General features: G+C 34.8%; 1 protein-coding gene and 1 long non-coding RNA gene across 5 annotated transcripts; both read left to right on the top strand.

Moving 5' to 3' along the window:
- The first annotated feature begins 1,635 nt into the window (after window positions 1–1,635).
- On the top strand, window positions 1,636–18,595 carry LOC126756232 (putative helicase MOV-10). 4 transcript variants are annotated; one of them, XR_007666561.1, is made up of 9 exons: window positions 1,636–1,937; window positions 2,138–2,310; window positions 13,001–13,185; window positions 13,262–13,544; window positions 15,159–15,562; window positions 15,619–16,484; window positions 16,568–16,673; window positions 18,188–18,291; window positions 18,353–18,513. XR_007666561.1 is itself a non-coding variant. In XM_050469153.1 (9 exons), exons 1-9 carry the CDS (start codon window positions 1,889–1,891, stop codon window positions 18,506–18,508), a joined length of 2,502 nt encoding a protein of 833 aa, XP_050325110.1. In that variant the 5' UTR covers window positions 1,637–1,888; the 3' UTR covers window positions 18,509–18,595. The 4 variants fall into 4 exon arrangements, 3 of the variants coding, with proteins under 3 accessions (XP_050325110.1, XP_050325112.1, XP_050325111.1); XM_050469153.1 differs by having other exon boundaries at window positions 1,637–1,937; window positions 18,012–18,291; window positions 18,353–18,595; XM_050469155.1 differs by having other exon boundaries at window positions 1,637–1,937; window positions 15,673–16,484; window positions 18,012–18,291; window positions 18,353–18,595.
- On the top strand, window positions 16,680–18,002 carry LOC126756266 (uncharacterized). The gene is made up of 2 exons (XR_007666563.1): window positions 16,680–17,668; window positions 17,723–18,002. It is a non-coding gene; the product is annotated as an uncharacterized LOC126756266 (long non-coding RNA).
- Window positions 18,596–20,584: the final 1,989 nt, after the last annotated feature.

Genomic DNA, 20,584 nt, shown 5'->3' on the forward strand with positions numbered 1-20,584 from the left:
GAAAGTTATACATACATACTTACTTATGTACATACAAACATAGTTATAATAAATTCGTATTTTCTACCCTCAACAAGATATTCGGGGAATCACCATTTTGTGTACGTTACGGCTAAACTTCAATTTGTAGATACAGAAAGAATAATCACTCAGTTAAAGCGCCCATACACGAGCACACAAGTGCGTTCGATCGGTATGTGTGCGCTTGCGGTTTATCGTGTATGGGCTTGTTCGCGTACCGATCCATGTTCGCGAAAATGTTTGATTTTTTACGATCGGTGCGCGAACATGTTTATCGTGTATGGCGTTGTCGGCGCACAAAATCTCATTTCTCTCGTGTCGCCGAACAGTGAAGATCGCGGACGAACAATGGCAAGATTTTTTTGAGGATTTTTTTGGGAGGGAAAGAAATAATTGATTCAAGCGAAATTTCTAGGCTTTATAGTTATATATTTGAACATCTTTCACAAATTTTTTGGATACGAAATCTTTGATATTCTGCCTTTGGGAAGCAATTACCCGATGCATCTCGCATGTACATTTTTCGGACGGCGGCCAGGATGCAGGTCGCAATTTCTATCGGAAACAAAAAATTCGATGAGATTCATATTTTTTATTAATTTATCTTCTAGTTAAACTAAGAAAATTCCAAAAAAGTGTAAAATTTAAAATTTTATTAAAAATTGAATAAATAGTGGCTTTTGGCCAAAAAAATTTTACTTTATGCTGTTTAAAAATATGTTAAAACTTGACTCTTCTTAATATTTTTTTTTAGTTTAAATATAAGATAATTTTATGTCAATGATAATAAACTTTGCCCTAATTCCATACGACGTTTAGTTTTTTTCTATCCTGCCCGCCAATTAAGAATAATCGTAAAAATGAAAATCACGCTTCAAAGTTTTCGCTTTTTGCATACATTACATATACATAGTGTAAGAAAAATAAAAGTTGGAATAACTTATTAAGGAAATACAATGAAATAGATAAAAATGCTACATTAGAAATAAATTCCAAGAAATGTTCCGCTTGCCTGTGAAGAACGAACGCAAAATAGATTTGTGTGTCGTGTATGGGCAAACGAATTCATGCCGATCGAACGCACTTGTGTGCTCGTGTATGGGCACTATTATCTATCTTTCTTGTTTGTATATGTATGTATGTATGTAAAACCCAATAACAAAAACTTGCATACACTGATCGTGTTGCCGATGTGAGCCGAAACATTTCGATCTGCATGCCGGCATATGGAATTCAAATATAAGTATGTATATTTGCGAATGCATTCGTGATACACAAGTAGATAACAGATCAGATAGACAGTGTTGGAAATCGTTACGAATCATATGCAAATTTTTTTAATAAATAAAATGTAAATCTTTAACGCCTCAATAACAGGGGACTATTAATAACTTATAGTATAGATTCATATGCTTATAAAAGTTTTCTTAAATCGCCAAACTATTTACATTTTTATATAAACGAATTTGCTAAATAAAGTACACATTAGTTGAAATACGTACGATACAGACTCATGCGCGCGATTGTTTTTTGTGTCAACTTTTAGACGAGAATTGCGACAAGCCGTTTTCCAGCACTGTCGGTTGTGTTGCGACCGCTTTTATTGCAATCGTGTAATTTTCAGTACAAAAGTGGGTGCTAACGGTAACAGTTCAATTAAGTGTACGTTAAATATATTATAGGGCTGACCAGTAAATAACAACAGTAAACAAAAACACACATAGCAAGCAATAATCGATTTAAATTTGTTGCATTTCTATTGTTATATACATACATACATCGATACGTATACAAGGTGTCTGCAATAAAAAGTACTTAACTTTAATAATTGCATTTGTAGGCGGATAAGTGATTTGCAACTGTTGATATGCCGAAAAAATCGCGCAAAACACGCAAAAGTCCATTCCTTGTATTCGGTGAGTAGAGTGCGGTTTATTATTACAGTGTCTATTTTTCAGTATATGTAAGTATGTACCTACATATGTGCATTTTGAAATCTAGATAGTACGTTATGTATGTATGTATGTACATATGTATCTATGAATTTACACTTGTGGAGTTTAAATTACGTACGTCCATAGTATTTTATTCATAATTATCTCTCGTTCTTATTTAGAAGAGGATGTAATTGGACAATTTCTCATATATTTGTACGAGCTGCAAGAACCTTATCCCAAAAGCAATTGGCTTATAAAGAGGAAGGAAGTGCGAAAATCATTTGTTAAGTTCTTGAACTTGCCTAAAAATGACAAAATATGTCATCGTATTGGGAAAGATCCAGCTGGTAAGGTATGTAGTATACCCGTATTAATCACTTTGATTTTAACTAATAAATAAAGACGGTATGTATGTATATATGTATGTATATAAATTTGCATACAAGTAGATGATGTTAACCATTCCATTGTAAAAGCTGCGCTTACTATCATATTTAAGTTATTATTAATAAAGAATAACTCAACAATTTGTAAGCCGACTAAGGTACGGTTTGTAGCGCTAAGGCTAGTGAATTGACATTCTTTTAAAAATATGTAATATATACATATGTAGATACATATGTATGTATGTATGTTTTCTCGGTTACTCAAATCATGGTCAATTAGTAAATTAGTACACGCAATCCTTTGGTTATACACATTTGCATACCTACCTCATAGAAATAAGTACTTGCATACATATGTACTCGTACATATGTATGTATATGCTTTAAACACTGTTTTTCCGTAATAATAAGAATGTATGTTTGTATTTTTATTTTTTTTTAATTTAATAAAAACAAAAAAACATAAACGTTTTATCAAAACTATAATATCCCTCACAAATACAAAATAGTCCATATGTAGGTTGCTTTTTAAATTATATTTCGGGATTCGAGAACGAAAACAAATTTTAATCATGGAAAATTTCTTTATTGGTTTTCAAAGTAGTATCCATTAACACATACACTTTTGCGTGCATTGACACCAATTGTCGAAGCTCTTTTGCGACTCTGATTGTGAAATCTTCAAAATATGTCTTTTGAACGCATCAACTAACTCTTCAGGCTTCGAAAAACGTTGACCTCTTAGTTTATTTTTTACGAACAGTAATAAAAAGAAATCATTTGGTGCCATGTGAGGACTATACGGAGGATGATTCAGTTGTTGTGTCGATGTGAGAGCTAGCATTATCATGATGATTTTCCTGATTTCTTTAAAGACAACTGGCAAACAAATGGTTGTATACCGCTCAGAATTTACTGACCTGCGTTGTTTCAGTGGTATGTTTGCAAAATGTTCAGTTTTTCCAAAAAAAAAAACAGGCAACCAGTGCTTTGTGCGTAAGCAACTTTTATTGGACTCGACTAAAATCAGGATTCATCACCTATCGCGATATCATAGACGTGATTCGAAGCACCGCTGTCGTATATTTTTTAACATTTCTTTCGACCAATCGACACAAGCCTTTTTTGAGCGACAAATTGTGTAGGATCTAGCGTGAACAATTTTTTTTACATTCAAATGTTCATACAAAATAAATGTATGCTAGTCTCAATAATATCCATAGTTGTGTCAATCTCACGGTAGGTCACAGACGATCTTGCAATATCAGTTTGTACACAGCGTCAAAAGTTTCCGGAACAACAATTGATTTTGGGCGACCTTCCAAAAATTATCTATACGATCTACGATTGAGTTCACCATACCATCGATAAACACTAGTCCTTGATCCTCATCGTCAATAATTTAATTAAGTTCATCTATGCACTATTGATGAGTTAATCCACGTCTATTTCATTCCATTTCTGGGTCGAGAAGAATATTTTAAGTTACTGTAAACAACACATAATAACGCTCGTATGTGAAAACGTTCTGAGTATGCATACCATGAAAAATGCCAAACTTTACGATAACATTGAAAGTTTCCAGATTATAACGCTAGTATTGCTAAATATCGAAATATAAAAGGCAACCTATGCACAAGTACTTGATTTTCATCGATTGGTCTGATCTGCACAATGTATTCGGAACTTATAGCTTTGCTTTGGGCAATATTTTATGCCAAATTTCGTAAAGATATCTTGGAAAATTAAAAAGTTTTCCTTACAAGGGCATGATTGTGATCAGTTTGTGCAGCTCCTTTGAAAGTTTAGATTGATATATGTATATCTCAAAATCTGAGGAACTAGTTCGGGTCTATTCTTAATATGGCTAAATCGACTCAGCATATTATGTACATATGGTCTTTGACGTTTCTTTTTGGGTGTTAAAAAAGTCGTAGTATACTTAATTTACCCTGTTCAGCTCAAAATTCAAGGATGTTTTAAACTAATCGACTTGCTTCCTCATCATTATTACTTAGGCAATTTGTTCTTAATGGCGCTTTCACAGTATCTTGGAACTTTTTTTGGTCTTCGGATTTAGAGATTTGTTTTTGTAAGCACTTTGCAGATAGACGATAAGTCAACATCAATATTTAAGTCAAAACATAGCTAACTACATTTTTATACTCTTGTTACTTGTTCATATAGAGTATAAAAGTTTTGTACACCTAACGGTTGTAAGTAACACCTAAAAGTATATAAATGATTAGGATCACGAGAAAAGTGTTGAAATCCGGGTGACTGTCTGAACGCCCACTAATGAGTTTTATTCTCCCGACAACATGAAAATGGATAAAATCGAAAGAAAACTCCGCTCACTCCGCATATAACGGTACTTTTCAAAACTACTAAAAGCGCAATAAATCAAAAACTAATTTTGCCAGAGATAAAAAATTTTTGGTATAAGAGAGCTTTATTAGAGCCGGCATGAAAATTGGACGATGGGCGTATACCGCCCACTTTTTGATGAAATCGCAAATTTCGGGAACCGATTTCGACTAAATTTAGTACGTGGCATTCTTCTCACATTCCTACATACATATGTATGTATGTATGTCACAGTGTGAAAATGGACTACAACCGCGCCTACTTTCCATATAACACAATTTTAATTCCTTTTGATTCTTTCACTTTCCAGTGCATAATCTAGTAATTAATACAACGGGATCTAATTTTGCGCTCCTTTAAAGTTTGCCACCTTATGACCCAAAATTTCTCATATCCAACCAGACTGGTCAAGCCCCTGAGTACCGTGTATGTGGAGCCCAGTAACTATAGTTGATTTTTGACCGAAAATATCGGCCAATGCATGGGATATACAATTGAAATTCAGAGAGAATCCTTTCCTGACAATAGTAACTCTGTGTATCAGAAATGGGGTGAATCGGGTCAATACTTCCTTTCGCTCCCATTTACCTAATATAGATATTATCGAACTTCTCGGTGACTTTATACCCCATATCCCCATACCCCATCGGCCAACATGTGAACTATCTCTAGGAAAATGAGAGAGCGTGTTGTACTCATAACAGTGTATCTGTGTGCGTAATAGATAATTGGGCGGAACTTTGACCCGAACTATGGAGTAAAGTCAGCCGGATGTTCGAAAATTTTGATATTGGTTATATGGGGACCAATATCAAAATTTTCGAACATCCGGCTGACTTTACTCCATATGGTTGATGTTTGTATGTGAGGTACCCTAATGAAACCCAGGGAATATTTTTTTCATTATGCGGGTTGATAATAGTTAATAAATTAAATCGGGTCGGTACTGCCCCAACTCTCATATAATATGTATAGTGATTTTGGTTTTTCTAACAAATCTTATGCCGAAATTTTCGGTCATATAGAGTATACTACTGTGAGCAAATGGAAGGTGAATTTCATCTCCTTAAAAGTAATCCCCTCCCTCTGCAATACACACCAACGAATTTTTCAGTCATCATAGCACTTGGAAAAATCCTCGTCGAGATGGCCATCAGAGCCTTCTTCGATTTAGCTTTTATATCCTCAATTGAGTCACAACTGTGAACTCGGAGTAGTCATACGAATTTGCTGAATAGCCAGAAGGTAAATCAGACGAATGCGGTGTTGCGGCACGATCTTAGTTGAAAATGAGGCGAAATGATCACGAGTAACCAATGCAGTATGAAATGGTGCATTATCGCACTTCTTTGTTCAATAAATTCAGACATAGTAAATATCAAAGAATTCACTCTTACAGTCTCACAAAACGATGCGTATCTCAGATACTAATGAATATTTGGACGTGAAATTTAGCATAGATGTTACTAACAATACTACCAACTTACAGAAAAAAGATGTGCCGATTCGAAAAACACGCGAAGTATAAATTAAAAATTCACCTTTCAATTTGATCACAGTAGTATATACATACATACATATACTATATACATACATATATATAGTGTAAATTTATATACAAAATTGCTTAAATTCCGATTTTCTGGTTGACGTTTTATGTCCCTGGCTTTGATTTTCGCAAGAGTGTAAAATGTTCTGTTGCACCCGAACTTAGCCCTTTCTTACTTGTTTTTTTTTATACCCTGAACAGGGTATATTAAGTTTGTCACGAAGTTTGTAACATCCAGAAGAAATCGTCGGAGACCCTATAAAGTATATACATAAATGATCAGTATGTCGAGCTGAGTCGATTTAGCCATGTCCGTCGTGTCTGTCTGTCTGTATATATACGAACTAGTCCCTCAGTTTTTAAGATATCGTTTTGAAATTTTGCAAACGTCATTTTCTCTTCAAGAAGCTGCTCATTTGTCGGAACGGCCGATATCGGACCACTATAACATATGGCTGCCATACAAACTGAGCGATCGGAATCAAATGGTTGTATGGAAAACTTACACATTTGACAAGATATATTCACGAAATTTGGTATATATTATTTTCTAAAGCAACAATGCAATCTCCTGAGAAATTGTTAAGATCGGTTGACTATAGCATGTAACTGCCATACAAACTGAACGATCGGAATCAAGTTCTTGTATGGAGAACTTTCATATTTGACAAGATATATTCACGAAATTTGGTATATATTATTTCCTAAAGCAACAATGTAATCTCTAAAAAACTTGTTCAGAACGGATTACTATAGCATATAGCTTCCATACAAACTGAACACATACATATGTATGTAGTTACTAACAGAAATGCACCTGTGAAGGGTATTTAGCTTCGGTGCAACCGAAGTTAACGTTTTTTCTTGTTTTATTATTTTTTTGCAGGCACCATAAAATTTTTCCCATACATAACTGTATTTATGCCCTTGTCAATACAATTATAGTTACAGTGAACACAATAATTGATAAGCTTTACCTTCAATTTTTAATATAATTACATTAATATTTGGACATCGATGTTCAGGTAGTTCCAGGAAATAATATACTTATATTTAAAGCTTTCGTAGAAAATTGCTACGAAGTATAGTTATTGGGTTTTATATGTCTATACATTTGTGTATGATTAGAGCCGCATTAAAAGTATATTTTATTATCGGCATTAAATTACAACACTAAGACCGCCATAGTAACAAAGTAAAGTATACAAGTATGTAAAATATTTGTATTTGAATTAGGTAATAATTGAAGCTATAATACCCTTCCCAAATACAATACATTCAACACAATAGCAAGATTTTGATAGGTCAAAGTCCTCTCTCGACGAACAAAAACCAAACTCTATAAGTCACTCATTATTCCAGTCCTGGCTTCGGTTAGAATCTCCAATTGGCGCCACGTAGCGAAAAGAAGAAACGACTGGCGCGCTGTTCTCAACTCGGCTATTATCGCGAAAGCGGTGTCTACGCCAGTAAAGAAGAAAAAGATTGTGTGGCAACTATATGATATAGAGGTCCGATCTCAACAATTCTTGCGGGTATTGCACCGTTGTCTTGGACAATAATACATACAAAATTGAATTTATGTACATATTATACAGTTGTGTGCATGAAAATAGTCGTGCAAAAGCTTCTTATGTATATTTAAAGATCTTTCCGAAAATATTTTGACTTGCCAAGTCAACAAGAGTGATTATTTTGGAAAAATGTATATTCCAAATTTTAAAAACGAAAAAATCCAATTACATTTTATTCCACTGTTTTTTCTATAATGTATTTTTATATTTCCTACAAAAACAAACTCTTCATTTAAATAGTAGCGTTGTCGTTAGGGGTCTTATAAACAATAACATATACCAAATTTCGTGAATATATCTTGTCAAATGTGAAAGTTTTCCATACAAGCATTTGATTCCGATCGTTCAGTTTGTATGGCAGCTATATGCTATAGTCAACCGATCTGAACAATTTCTGAGGAGATTGCATTGTTGCTTTCGAAAATAATATATACCAAATTTCGTGGCAGCTATATGTTATAGTGGTCCGATATCGGCCGTTCCGACAAATGAGCAGCTTCTTAAAGAGAAAATGATGTTTGCAAAATTTCAAAACGATATCTTAAAAACTGAGGGATTAGTTTGTATATACACAGACAGACAGACGGACATGGCTAGATCGACTCAGCTCAACATACTGATCATTTATACTGTGAGCGTCAAAAATAAGTAAACAGCAGTTTTATCAATATTAAAGTGTTTATAACAACGCAGTCTTTATTACAACAATAAAAAGTTGTATTACAGAATTCAAGGCTTATATTATAAAAGTTTAACTTAGTATAAATAATAAACAAAAACTTAATATTTATTCTAGTATTTTGTTTACTTTCCTTTGGACTTCTGGACATCACTTACTCTTCTGGGCATGTATTCTGCAAATTTTTTTTTGTAAATTCCGGGGAGATTTTGCTCCATTCTTCAATCAAAGCCTTATTTACGTCGTCCTTGCTTGAAATGTCCTTCTGCCTGATTTTTCGGTCAAGGTGCTCCTACAGATGCTTGATATTATTAATGTCTGGGGTCTGAGGAGGGTTATCCAGAGTTTTGGTGTTTGATATAACAGCCACTCACTAACAAATTTGGACTTGTGTTTAGGATCGTTGTCCTGTTGAAAGATCCAGTTTCCTGATAGGCCCAATTTTTCAATGCTTTGAGCAACATTTTTTTTTTAAATGTTGAAATAATCCAATGTGTTAATCGTGGGCTCAATAAAAACCAAATTCGCAACATCAGATGCTGCCATACAGCCCCAGACCATAAGCGATCCTCCACCGTGCTTTACGGTGTGGGTAATACACTTATCAGTAAAGGCTTTATTTTTGGATCTCCAAATTTTGGGAGACTTTTTCGATTCAAATATTTCGAATTTGCTTTCGTCTGCATAAAAAATGTTTTCCCAGAAATTTTCAGCCTGGTTTGTATACTTTTTTGTAAATTCCAAGTTCATCTGTTATTCGTCTGTGATGTATAGGCCATTCGGCGTGGTGCTCGTCCATGCAAACCGCTTTTGTGCAAAGTTATCCTGATTGTACTGGCACTTACTGGTTTACCCAATGTCTCCACTATATCTTTTGATATTTGAGCAGCGTTTGAAGCTAGATTTGTTTTTACTTCCCGTACTATTTATCGCGCTTCAGTGTCAGTAAGGCGCTTTGGTCTTCTCGGCCGTGACAAATTTTCAACAGTCTGATGTGTACCATGTTTATCAATAATTTTTTTATTGTGCAATAGTGTCTTCCAACTATTTCTCCAATTTCGCGCAAAGATTTATCTTTTTTATGCAAGTCTAATATGAGTTTTCAACCGTTTCAGTGGTCGTTCGCTTACCCATTACAAATATTGATATTTTAGCAATTTAACCTCAAAAAAAAAACATAATGATATAAAAAATATGTTTTACTGCACTTAATCTCGTGAATAATAACTGTTTCCAAAGGATATTTGGCGCTTCCCCGAAATAAGTATTAAAAACAAGCAACGGTTGTTGCTACTGTTTACTTTTTTTTGACGCGAAAAAATGAGAGTATTTTTAGTTTATGTGAATTATTTTTGGCTGTGTTTAATTTTTGTTTATTATTTATACTAACTTAAACTCTTATAATATAAGCCTTGAATTCAGTAATACAACTTTTTATTGTTGCATTAAACACTGCGTTGTTAAAAACACTTTAATATTGATAGAACTGCTGTTTACTTATTTTTGACGCTCACAGTATATGTATGTATGTATGTAAGTATATACTTTATAGAGTCTCCGACGCTTAATTCTGGGTGTTACAAACTTGGCAAACTTAATATACCCTGTTCAGGGTATAATTAAGACTTTACAACTAAATGTTAGTGAATCGAAAAGATTTACTAAGCCTTTGGATCATGTTTTTTAGTTTCTTAAACCAAATTTATTATTTAGCTACACGTGGTGTTTTCAATTGTTTTAAGAATGTGTTTGAGTAAATTTTTATATTTTAAAATTTTTCTCGAATTATATCACTAATTTTTTAGATAAATTCAAGCAATTCTCTAAGACGCAGTTGAAAATATTAAAATACTCACATCCATAGCTGCACATTCGTATATATACATACATATGTACATAATTTTTTTTTTTTGAAGTGATACAATTATGTATAATGAGTTTGAGCCAAAGAGCTAAACGATGTTTACATAATTCATACGTATAAACAAGGAGAGCAAAATGTAGAATCAGCTAAATTGATTCGTTGAAGATTGTTTATAATATTTTTATCATGATATACATAAAGCTGTACCTAGCCTTTCAAGCTAAGTAACTTCGTAAGAAGGCACATACATTTCAAAATTTTTATTTGTTTACGGAACCATAAACCATTATTGGCCGTTATCCACTTCAGGCACTTGTGTTATGTTTGTTGTAGGATCATGAAATTGTATACCCTTTGCTGTTGCTGAGTGTTTCTTTGAAGACATACATATATGTATGTACATGAATTTTTAAACCTATGTACATACATACATCGATATACAGACATGCATACATATATAAAAATATTCGGTTGTTGTTATTGTATTGAAACTGATTTGTAATGATCTTGCTCTTGAGCCTTTACATTACATACATAAAGCCCTTAGAGCTGAAAAGTCATTTAAATACTTATGTAGTATAATTCTAAGGAACTCTGAATGTGGCAAAGTATCACTAAGACTGCGTTCCTACGTGGACTCTTTTTTTCGTTTATTATACAATTCTCTTTTGTAAAATTCAGAATGCAACCTTATGAAACTAAAGCCCTGAAAATAATATATTTATACTCATATACAAATCAAAAGTAATTACAATAGTTTTAGATGTATTTATTATTTTTTTTGCTTTCATTTTATTCCAATTATTGCCTCCAGTCGTCGTCGCAAGCTTCCCACTTGATCTCTATTATTATTTCCGGATATTTTGACTCAGTAAGTCGATACGGCATTTTTGAGGCACTTTTTTGATGAAATTCGATGTTTTCGAATACGGTTTTCCAATAAGTTCCAGTAAGTTGAATAGGTTTAATGATTGGTGATTGCGGGCCATATGGAGTTGTTTGCAAATACATACATACAGTCACTCACAGCTTATTTGATGCAGATAGAACTTTTTTGTAAAATGTTCTATATTTCTTAAAATTTTGCAAAGATGAAAAAACTGAGTATGCAGACATCTAATTTATTTTATTTCATTTAATTTTTCAACAAAACATTCCAAAAAAATTTCCATTTATTTAGTTTTAATGCAAAAAATAAAAATAGTATTTGAAAATTCACGTCACAGCTTAAATGATGCAACTCAAAAAATAACAAGTATTTATTCGTAATTTAAAAATTTTTTTAGTATTTAGTACTTAGTAGGGTATCCTTTATTATCAATTACAGCTTGAAGTCTATTTGACATGGAGTCTACCAATTTTTTGGTGTATTCCGGTCTAATTTGGTTCCATTCCTCCATTATAGCTTTTTTAAGATCGGATTTGTTCTGGATGTCTTGTTTTTTAATATTTGTCTTCAAAATAGACCACAAATTTTCGATGACGTTCAAGTCCGGTGATTGTGCAGGAGTTTCAACAATGTGTGGATATTTATATATTAACCATGTTTGCACTATTTGTGACTTGTGCTTAGGGTCGTTATCTTGGTAAAAGCGAAAGTCATCTTCAATTCCCAATTTTCTAGCGCTTTGAAGCAAATTTTCTTGCAGAATTTTTAAATACACATTTTTGTTCATAGTTTCTTCAATAAAAGTTAAATTTCCGACCCCATTTGATGATATACATATATGTATATGTACATGCCCACACCATAACGTTGCCGCCACCGTATTTTATAGTAGCACGCAAATGTTGAGGTCTAAGCTCCGTATTAGGTTCGCGCCATATAAAAGGTCTGCCATCTGGTCCAAATAAGTTAATCTTAACCTCATCTCCGTCCTCCAAAATGCTGGTGTCTTATTTAGATGGTCACGCGCAAACTGCAATCTCTTCGTTCTATTTTTTGCACTTACAAACGGCTATTCTGCCATTTAAATTTGCTTCCCTTAGTACTCTTCGGACTGTTTCGGGATGGCAATTCTTGCCTAAATCTTTTTTGGCCATTTCTGTCAACTTTGGAGCACTTATTGTCGGATTTTTCTTCACTTGACGCACTAACCACTTACAATCTTTCTCCGTGAAAATTTTATTTAGAGCCTGTCGTCCTTTATTTACCACACGATTTTCATGTACAAAGCGTTCAATAATGTGTTGAACTATGCACGAACTCAAATTTACTAGTTCAGCTATTTTACGTTGCGACATTCCCTTTTTAAACTGCTCCAACACCAACTCCCGTTTTTCTAGTGATGTGCGCGGTCCCATGGTTAACAATTCAAGTTTACGTTAATTTAAATATCACTTTACATCCAATTCTTTCTACAATTATCTCTAAACTAATCAAAAAATTCCATTTGTTGCAAATCACGACGAAAAATAGCGGTACTTTTAACTGCATCATTTAAGCTGTGGCATCCTATTGTTCGTATGTTATTGTTTTTTTGTATTACAATGAAACGACTGGACAGTTCTTGTATTTTTTTCTTTCCTTGGCGTTGATTTTTGCAATTTACGATATTATGGAACGTTTAATTACACCCGAACTTAGCCCTTCCTTCTTTGCTTTTTTCTATTTCTTTTTTAGATCGGCACTTTTCTCAGTCGTACCGGCTATTTAATGGATTTAGAAAGCGGCAGCGAATTTTTCTGCATAAATTACCAAAAGGTTATGCATTACAAAGAAATAGAAGAATTGCATAAGACCATCAAACAAAAACTCGTTCTGAACGCTAACGAAAATGAGAAACGGCATCGTTTAGCGAATAATTTGTATGTATTTTGTATTAATATAAATGTACATATTTATATTGTGTTAGTTGTATTCATATTATTCAAATATTCGCAGATCTTTCAAAGTAACTCAGGCCTTAGAGCAATTTCTGCCGCCGCCTGCACTATTGGAGTTGAAGAAGAAGAAATTTGCTGATGAAGTGCTTTGCGAATATTCTTCACAATTTGCTAATTACTTTAATGGTGGTCAAATTTTTACACCAGAAAATATTCTAGGTGCCATGAAATTGCTGCTACAAATTGAAGATGTTGACAATTTTTCCAAATACAGACGTATCATACAACGTGATGTGAAATTAAGCCAATCACAACAACAGCCAAATCGATATAGTTTCACGGTGAGTGCTTAAAGTAACTGTATTAGAGTATTGTTCTAGTGATAGCTCTATAAGTAATTGGAAATATGGGTTTAATATTTACACTCAACTTTTTGGAAATATTTCTGGTTTGACACCAACTAAAAATTTTATATTTAATTTTATTTATTTTAAAATTAATCATAAACTTTTTTTTAAGTCTGTAGACTAGTCTCTATGACTACTAGCTTCGAAGCTTTTTTTGTAATATAACGAACTCTTAGAACATAAAAAAGCTTCGCTTTCGGTCAAACTTCTAGCGAGTTATACACTTAAAATTATAAATATTCTACATCACAAGATTTTTGGTAAAAAATTAAAGATCAATCTATTCAAACGATTTGAACCGCACTTTTAACAGTCTTGCAATCTGTTGCTACGGAGTACAATACTTTTGATCGCCTAGCGGTTGTTTGTATCACCTAAAACTATTCAAGATAGATAAAATATCGTAAATGAAATTTGGTGCACGTGTTTCTTGACAAAAAACGGAGGACGAGTCCGTGATGACCGTTATCAGACTAGTTCCACATCCACAAAACGCTAAACGCACGAAAACCTATAAAGTGCCATAACTAAGCACTAAGTTAAGATAAAGAGGCACCTGCGGGCTAAAAATTAAAAAAAGAAAAACAATGGGTGCGGCCCCCGCCCTCCATTTGGATTAATATTCCTATCTCCTAAACCACTTAAACGACAATAACCAAATTTGCTAAAGATAAATCCCTTAAGCACTCCTACCGTCACGTTAAAACATGGTTGAAATCGGATGATAACCCCTTTCACTCCCCATGTAATTGTTAACAACTCCTAAAAGATGAGTGTAGACCCGACTTAACGATTTCGACTAAATTAAGTACGTGACATTCTTCTTATATTCTTGTCACAGTGCGAAAATGGGCGAGATAGGACTACACCACAATTTCATTTGATTCTTTCATTTTCCAGTGTACAAATTAAGACGTACATATGTAATTAATATAATGGAATATAAATTTTCACTAATAATTATTTTAAAGTATGCGACCTTATGACGAAAAATTTCCAAAATTCAATCAAAACTGTTCAAGTCCCCGAATAACGGAAATGTGGACTCCAGTACCTGTTGTTGACTTTTGACCGAAAATATCGGTCAATGTGTAAGATATACAATTGAAATTCAGAGAATCCTTTCCTGGCGATAATATCTCTGCGTATCGGAAATGGGGTGAATCGGGTCAATACTTCTCTTAGCTTCCATATACCTAATATAGAGATTTTCGAACTTCTCGGTGACTTTATATCTCATATATCGGCCAACATGACAGTTATCTCAATGAAAATTAGAGAGCGTGTTTTACTCATAACAGTGTATCTTTTTGCGAAAAATAGTTAAAATTGGGCGAAAACTTCACCCAGCCCTCCTATAACTAATATCAAGATATTCGAACATCCAGTTGACTTTATTCCATATGATTGGTGATTGTATGTGAGGGACATTACTTGTTATAATATAGATTGCATACCGAAAGAGATTGCAGATAAACAAAACATTTAAATATACTATATGTATATGTATTGCTATTATTTTTCTTCTTGATGCGCCGATCCATGAAGCTGTCAAAAACATCACGTAAAATCGGATATTCCTACGAAGTCTTACTCAGCCGCTACAATCGCGTTTTGATTGTCGCTGAATGTGCCGAAACAAAAGCACTCACTAAAGATCAAATTCTTGAATTTCTGATCAGCGGTTCACTGGAGTTGAACGTACGTGGTAAAACCATAGCAACAACTTATATTGGCCGAATTGAAGATGTAAATGACAAATCAAAAAAAGCGACTATCGAAACTGAAGGTGAACCAGATCCAAAGGCGTCCTATCTCATCATATTTTGTCCAGCTCGACGTACACTGTGCTATCAATATTATGCATTAAGCCTGTATGGTGAACGGTGTGCTATGCTGCAGCATTTCCTGTTTCCCAACCCAGTTGTTACCGCGAGTCTGCCGCGAATGTGGTGAGTTTTAATACACACGCTGTTATTTTTTTCAATGAATTTTTAAATATTTTAAGCAAACCTTTTTTTCAAACACTTTCAAATGAATACATACATACATATGTATGTAGCTTATCCTTCTACGATAAAAATATAGCGACTAATCCTGAGCAGATTGAAGCTGTACATAACATTGTATCGGGCTGTAAGAACTCTAAGCTACAAATACCATACATCATATTTGGACCACCCGGAACGGGTAAAACTTCAATAATTGTTGAGTCCATACTACAGTTACTATTGCACGATCAAAAATCTAGAATACTTGTTACGGCCGGTCCGAATTGCGCTTGCGATGAGATCGCTTTACGTATTTGCAAAACACTATCGCTGGGTGAAAAACCACGTTCCAACATTTTGGCGCGCATATATTGTTGTTCACAGGAGAGCCGTCGTGAAAATCTTCACAAATTATTGCTTGAATATTCAAATATGTATGACTGGCATTTCTGGCCGAATATTGCAATACTACAACAATATCGTATTGTGGTGTGTACTTTAAGTTGCCTCGGTAAATTGATCACCGGTGGTCTGCAACACTTCACGCATGTTTTCCTGGATGAGGCAGCCGCTTGTTCCATGTCTGAAGGCTTGATTGGTGTGGTTGGTGGTTTGACTAAAAAATCAAATTTTATTTTGTCCGGTGATCATAAACAATTGGGTCCGATAATAAATTCAAAACGTGCCGAAGCTTTAGGACTAGGTATATCCTTGATGGAACGACAACTACAACATAAATGTTATGACGTCAACGAGGCTAATGGTCACTATAATCGAAGCATACAGACACGTTTATGTCGTAACTTCCGTTCACATCCAGCGATCGTGAAGCTTTTCAATGAACTTTACTACGATAATAAGCTGGAGTCCATGGCAAGCATAGGTAGAGTTTGAAAGTTAAAGAAAAAATAAATGTATCATACTCGTAGATTGTGTAATTATTACTCATTATAATTTTTATTGCAGAAAATACTAATTTGGCAGCCAAGTGGAAAGGTTTGCATGACCCGAATTTTCCTATTTTGTTTCACGCAGTGAACGGTAGAGAACAATACGACGAGGACAGTAGCAGGTGAATAACTGAACAATTTGCAGTTGCGTTAGTACATTAATTAGCTCAGATCATTGCCACGCCCACAAGATGCCGAAAATCAAAAAATATATAGATAATTTTAAAAGGAAGGTATTGGAATGCAAAGCAGACCAAAGCTTTTCTAGCACTCAGATAACGATAATGGAGATCTCGGCGCCTATGTCTGACTTTTTATTATGATTTTCCTTCTATATTCTAAAGCTCATTTAAGTTTAAAGCCAAGGGCAAATAAAATGCATAGGACATCCTTTAGTCCCAACCCATCGCATTTCCGATTGTCTTTATAACATATGCAAATGTACAAGGAGGGTTCCAAAGTAAATAGGACAGAACAAATTTTTTTTTTTTTGGCAAAATCAATTTATTTTATTCAAACTAGTCTCCTTCTGCTTCAATACAGCTTTCTGCACGGTCCAAAAGCATGTCGAACGAGTCTTTTAGCTCGTTGGAAGGTATGGCCGCATGTATGCCGGTGCAAGCCTTTTGAATGGCCTAGACCTCTGCATAACGCTTTCTTTTCATGAGCAAATGCATTTTTCCGAAAAGGAAAAAGTCGCAAGGTGCCATATCAGGTGAATACGGGGAGTGGTTGATGGTTAAAATGTGATTTTTGGTCAAATAATCGGTCACAAGCGTCGATTGTTGAGACGGCGTTTTTGGTCGTCAGTCAATTTGTGCGGAACAAACCGTGCACACACCTTCCGTAAGCCCAAACGTTCGGTCAAAATGCGATAAATCGATGTTTTGGAGATGTTCAATTCCATTTCCATGAATTTCAATGATGATTTCGGCTGATTTTTGATGAATTCACGCACAGTTTCGAATTTCCGGTGATCACGGATTTTGATTGGCCCACATGTTGATCGTCATTTATGTCCTCACGACCACTATGAAAACGTTGAAACCACTCGTGCACTCTGCTACGGGATAGGAAATCATCGTCATAAATTTGTTTCATCAATTGAAACGTTACGGTAAAAGTTTTACCAATTTTAAAACAAAATTTAATGTTGACTCTTTGTTCGAAGCTCATTTTCGCACCGATAACACAAACATACTGACACTTAAAACGCAAGAACTTCACTTCCAATCAATGAAATGTCAAAATCGATGGAGATAGCAGATTCTAACACACCAGTCGACATATAGATGGCGCCACCAGGGGCGCTAGATTCGAAAAGTCCTGTTTACTTTGGAACGCACCTTGTATATCGATCAATATGTGTGATATTACCATTTGTTAAATTTATTTGCTTTACTTCTTTTATATACTCTTGAAAACAGTAGTTTATTTATTATAATTACCAATTTTGACAGTTTTTACAATTGGGAAGAAGGCGAATTGGTTTTAAAATATGTAGACGATTTATTGAAAAGTGGTCTAGGCGATGGACGCAAGTTGGAAGAAACTGATATTGGCATAATATCGCCATATCGCTCTCAATGCATATCTATTCAAGAAGATTTAAATAACCATTTTAAAATTCAAATAGAAACCGGTTCGGTTGAAACCTATAGAGGCAAGGAGAAAGCAGTAATAATCGTATCATTTGTGCGATCGAGATACAAAAGTTTAGGATTTTTAAGAAATCCAAAGGTTCGTATAATACCATGTGCTGTATATAGTCATATTGTATATTTATTTCTTGTTTTTCTAGCGTTTAAATGTTGTTCTTTCGCGTGCAAAATCCCTACTCATTCTCATCGGAAATGATGTCACACTTTCGAAGCAAAGTGATTACGAGTTTGTCATTAAGGAGTGCAAACGTCATGGAAATTTTATACCTGCTCCAGTAGCGTCTAAGAAAAATTAATTAAATTTCAAATAAAATTCATCACTAACTGTTGTAAAAACAAAAGACACCAATAATAAGATCCAAACAATTTTTTGTATGCCATTATTTGTTGTTGTAATTCGTGCTGACCGATTTACTACCTAGAATATAGTTAACGTTGAAGTTCATCAGAAAAAACATCGATGCCAGTGGAACTAAACTAATCGATAAAAAAAAGAAACTAATAAGTACAGAGCTCTCCCTAAGGCCTCTTGACTAGATCGATCGAAATGTCTGACTGACAAGACAAGGTTAATGTCCTTAGCTAAATAGCTAAAAAAGGGCGACGGGATGAGTCCTAATAAATTCCTACTGATCGAAAAAGGGTTACATCCTTGAAATAATAGCACTTGACCTTAACTGGGTCAATTCCGATACCGTAGAATATGCTGTTGTGGGAAGTGAAAGTCTATCTCCTAGAATTTTCTCGCCAAAACTCTTGCCCGCCTAATCCACGGGCACCCTATTTACGAAATGGACGGAGAGCGCAAACTGCACCTCAACTTTTCCGTCGTTCATAATAAAATTCTGACGGTAAACAACTTTAAAATTTTAGGTGTTATAATTGACAGTCTGCACTCTTTTACTCCGCGCTTAACCGCGATTGGCACGAAAGTGCAAAGCCGCAACAGGATCCTCAAATCGCTGGCCGGTAGCACTTGGGATACAGACAAAAGGACGTTGTTAGTAACGTACAAGGCAATCAACTACGCCGCCCAAAATGATCGGATGCAGCACGACGCAGATGGAGAAGCTACAGACTTGTCAAAACACCGCAATTCGTACTATAACGGGATAATCCTGATGTCCCCCATCGAACATTTACACAATTAACGCCCGCCTGCTCCCTGTAAAGGAGCATAACATTTTTCTCTCCATTTCTGCTCTCATATTTTTTGTAGAAACCATCAGTACAGTCACCTGTTTGAGAGAAGTCGCCTCCCAGGAACGTCAGTAGAAGATTCCTTCAACAGGTCGACGACATTGAATAATACACCGACCGCATTTCGGACGTGACCATTTTTCTACAAACACTGAACGCCTTTCATAAACACCAACCTTGCCCAACTTCGTTCTGTGTTCTGTAGCAGGTTAAACTCCTGCTTATTCAGAATAGACCATGGCATGCAAAATCTATGTCCTCCGAGCAACGAGTCTCCGCACGACACTTAATCATGCATGCTCTTTGCTTGCCTAATGAAACCAGCTCACTTAACACCACTCTCCCTGTAGCCCAAACCCTACGAAACATCTCGTTTCCTGGGCCTATCTTTAAGTCGTTTCGATGACGGCTAACATATAACTTTCCCTCAGGTAGGGTTCAGATAATCGCTACAACAAGATGTGCCCTCATTAGAATGAGTAGAGCCTTTGGACTTGAAACTTAATTGTTAGGCTCACAAGAAGTGTCAGAGTTTTATGAAGCGTCAAAAACGAGCTCTTTGATAAGGTGCTCATTTTAATGGTAATTATGGGCCAATTTCCTTCTTATAAGTTACTAGCAGGAACCACTTCGTGGTGACCAATAGGGCGAATGAGCCGCGCTGCACTTTGTTGCTTCGCATGCGACGTTATATAGAGATATTGGATGAGTATTAAATACTAAGTAATTTACTTTTAATAAGGATTATGCCAAGTTACAAACAAAGAGCTTTTGCATAGGCGCAATTTTTTTCTAAGTAAAAGAACACTTTTTTGTGACGTAATCAGAACTATGTATGGGTTTTTAGGTAATTTATTTGCACCTTGAGTTATATAATTGGCGTTTTAGTAAGTATCCCTAACTTTTTTGAAAATAAATATAGCATATGTTCACCAACTCAACGGTGAAAGAATTTTTCACATCCGTCAAGTAGCTTCGGAAGCTATTCAATTTACATAAATGAATAATCAAATTTTTCCTCTTTATAGTATTAGTCTGTATCTATACTATCTATATCGGTCAAAGTAAAGTCTTAGAGTTAGAAGTTTATTGTACTTAGTGTAAAGCTAGCCTGGAGGAGCATGTTTCTCAAGTGATAGTCATAGGGAATTTAACCTAATTGTAGATCTTTG

Source organism: Bactrocera neohumeralis, chromosome 4, assembly GCF_024586455.1.
Source record: "Bactrocera neohumeralis isolate Rockhampton chromosome 4, APGP_CSIRO_Bneo_wtdbg2-racon-allhic-juicebox.fasta_v2, whole genome shotgun sequence".
Classification (NCBI taxonomy): Eukaryota; Metazoa; Arthropoda; class Insecta; order Diptera; family Tephritidae; genus Bactrocera; species Bactrocera neohumeralis.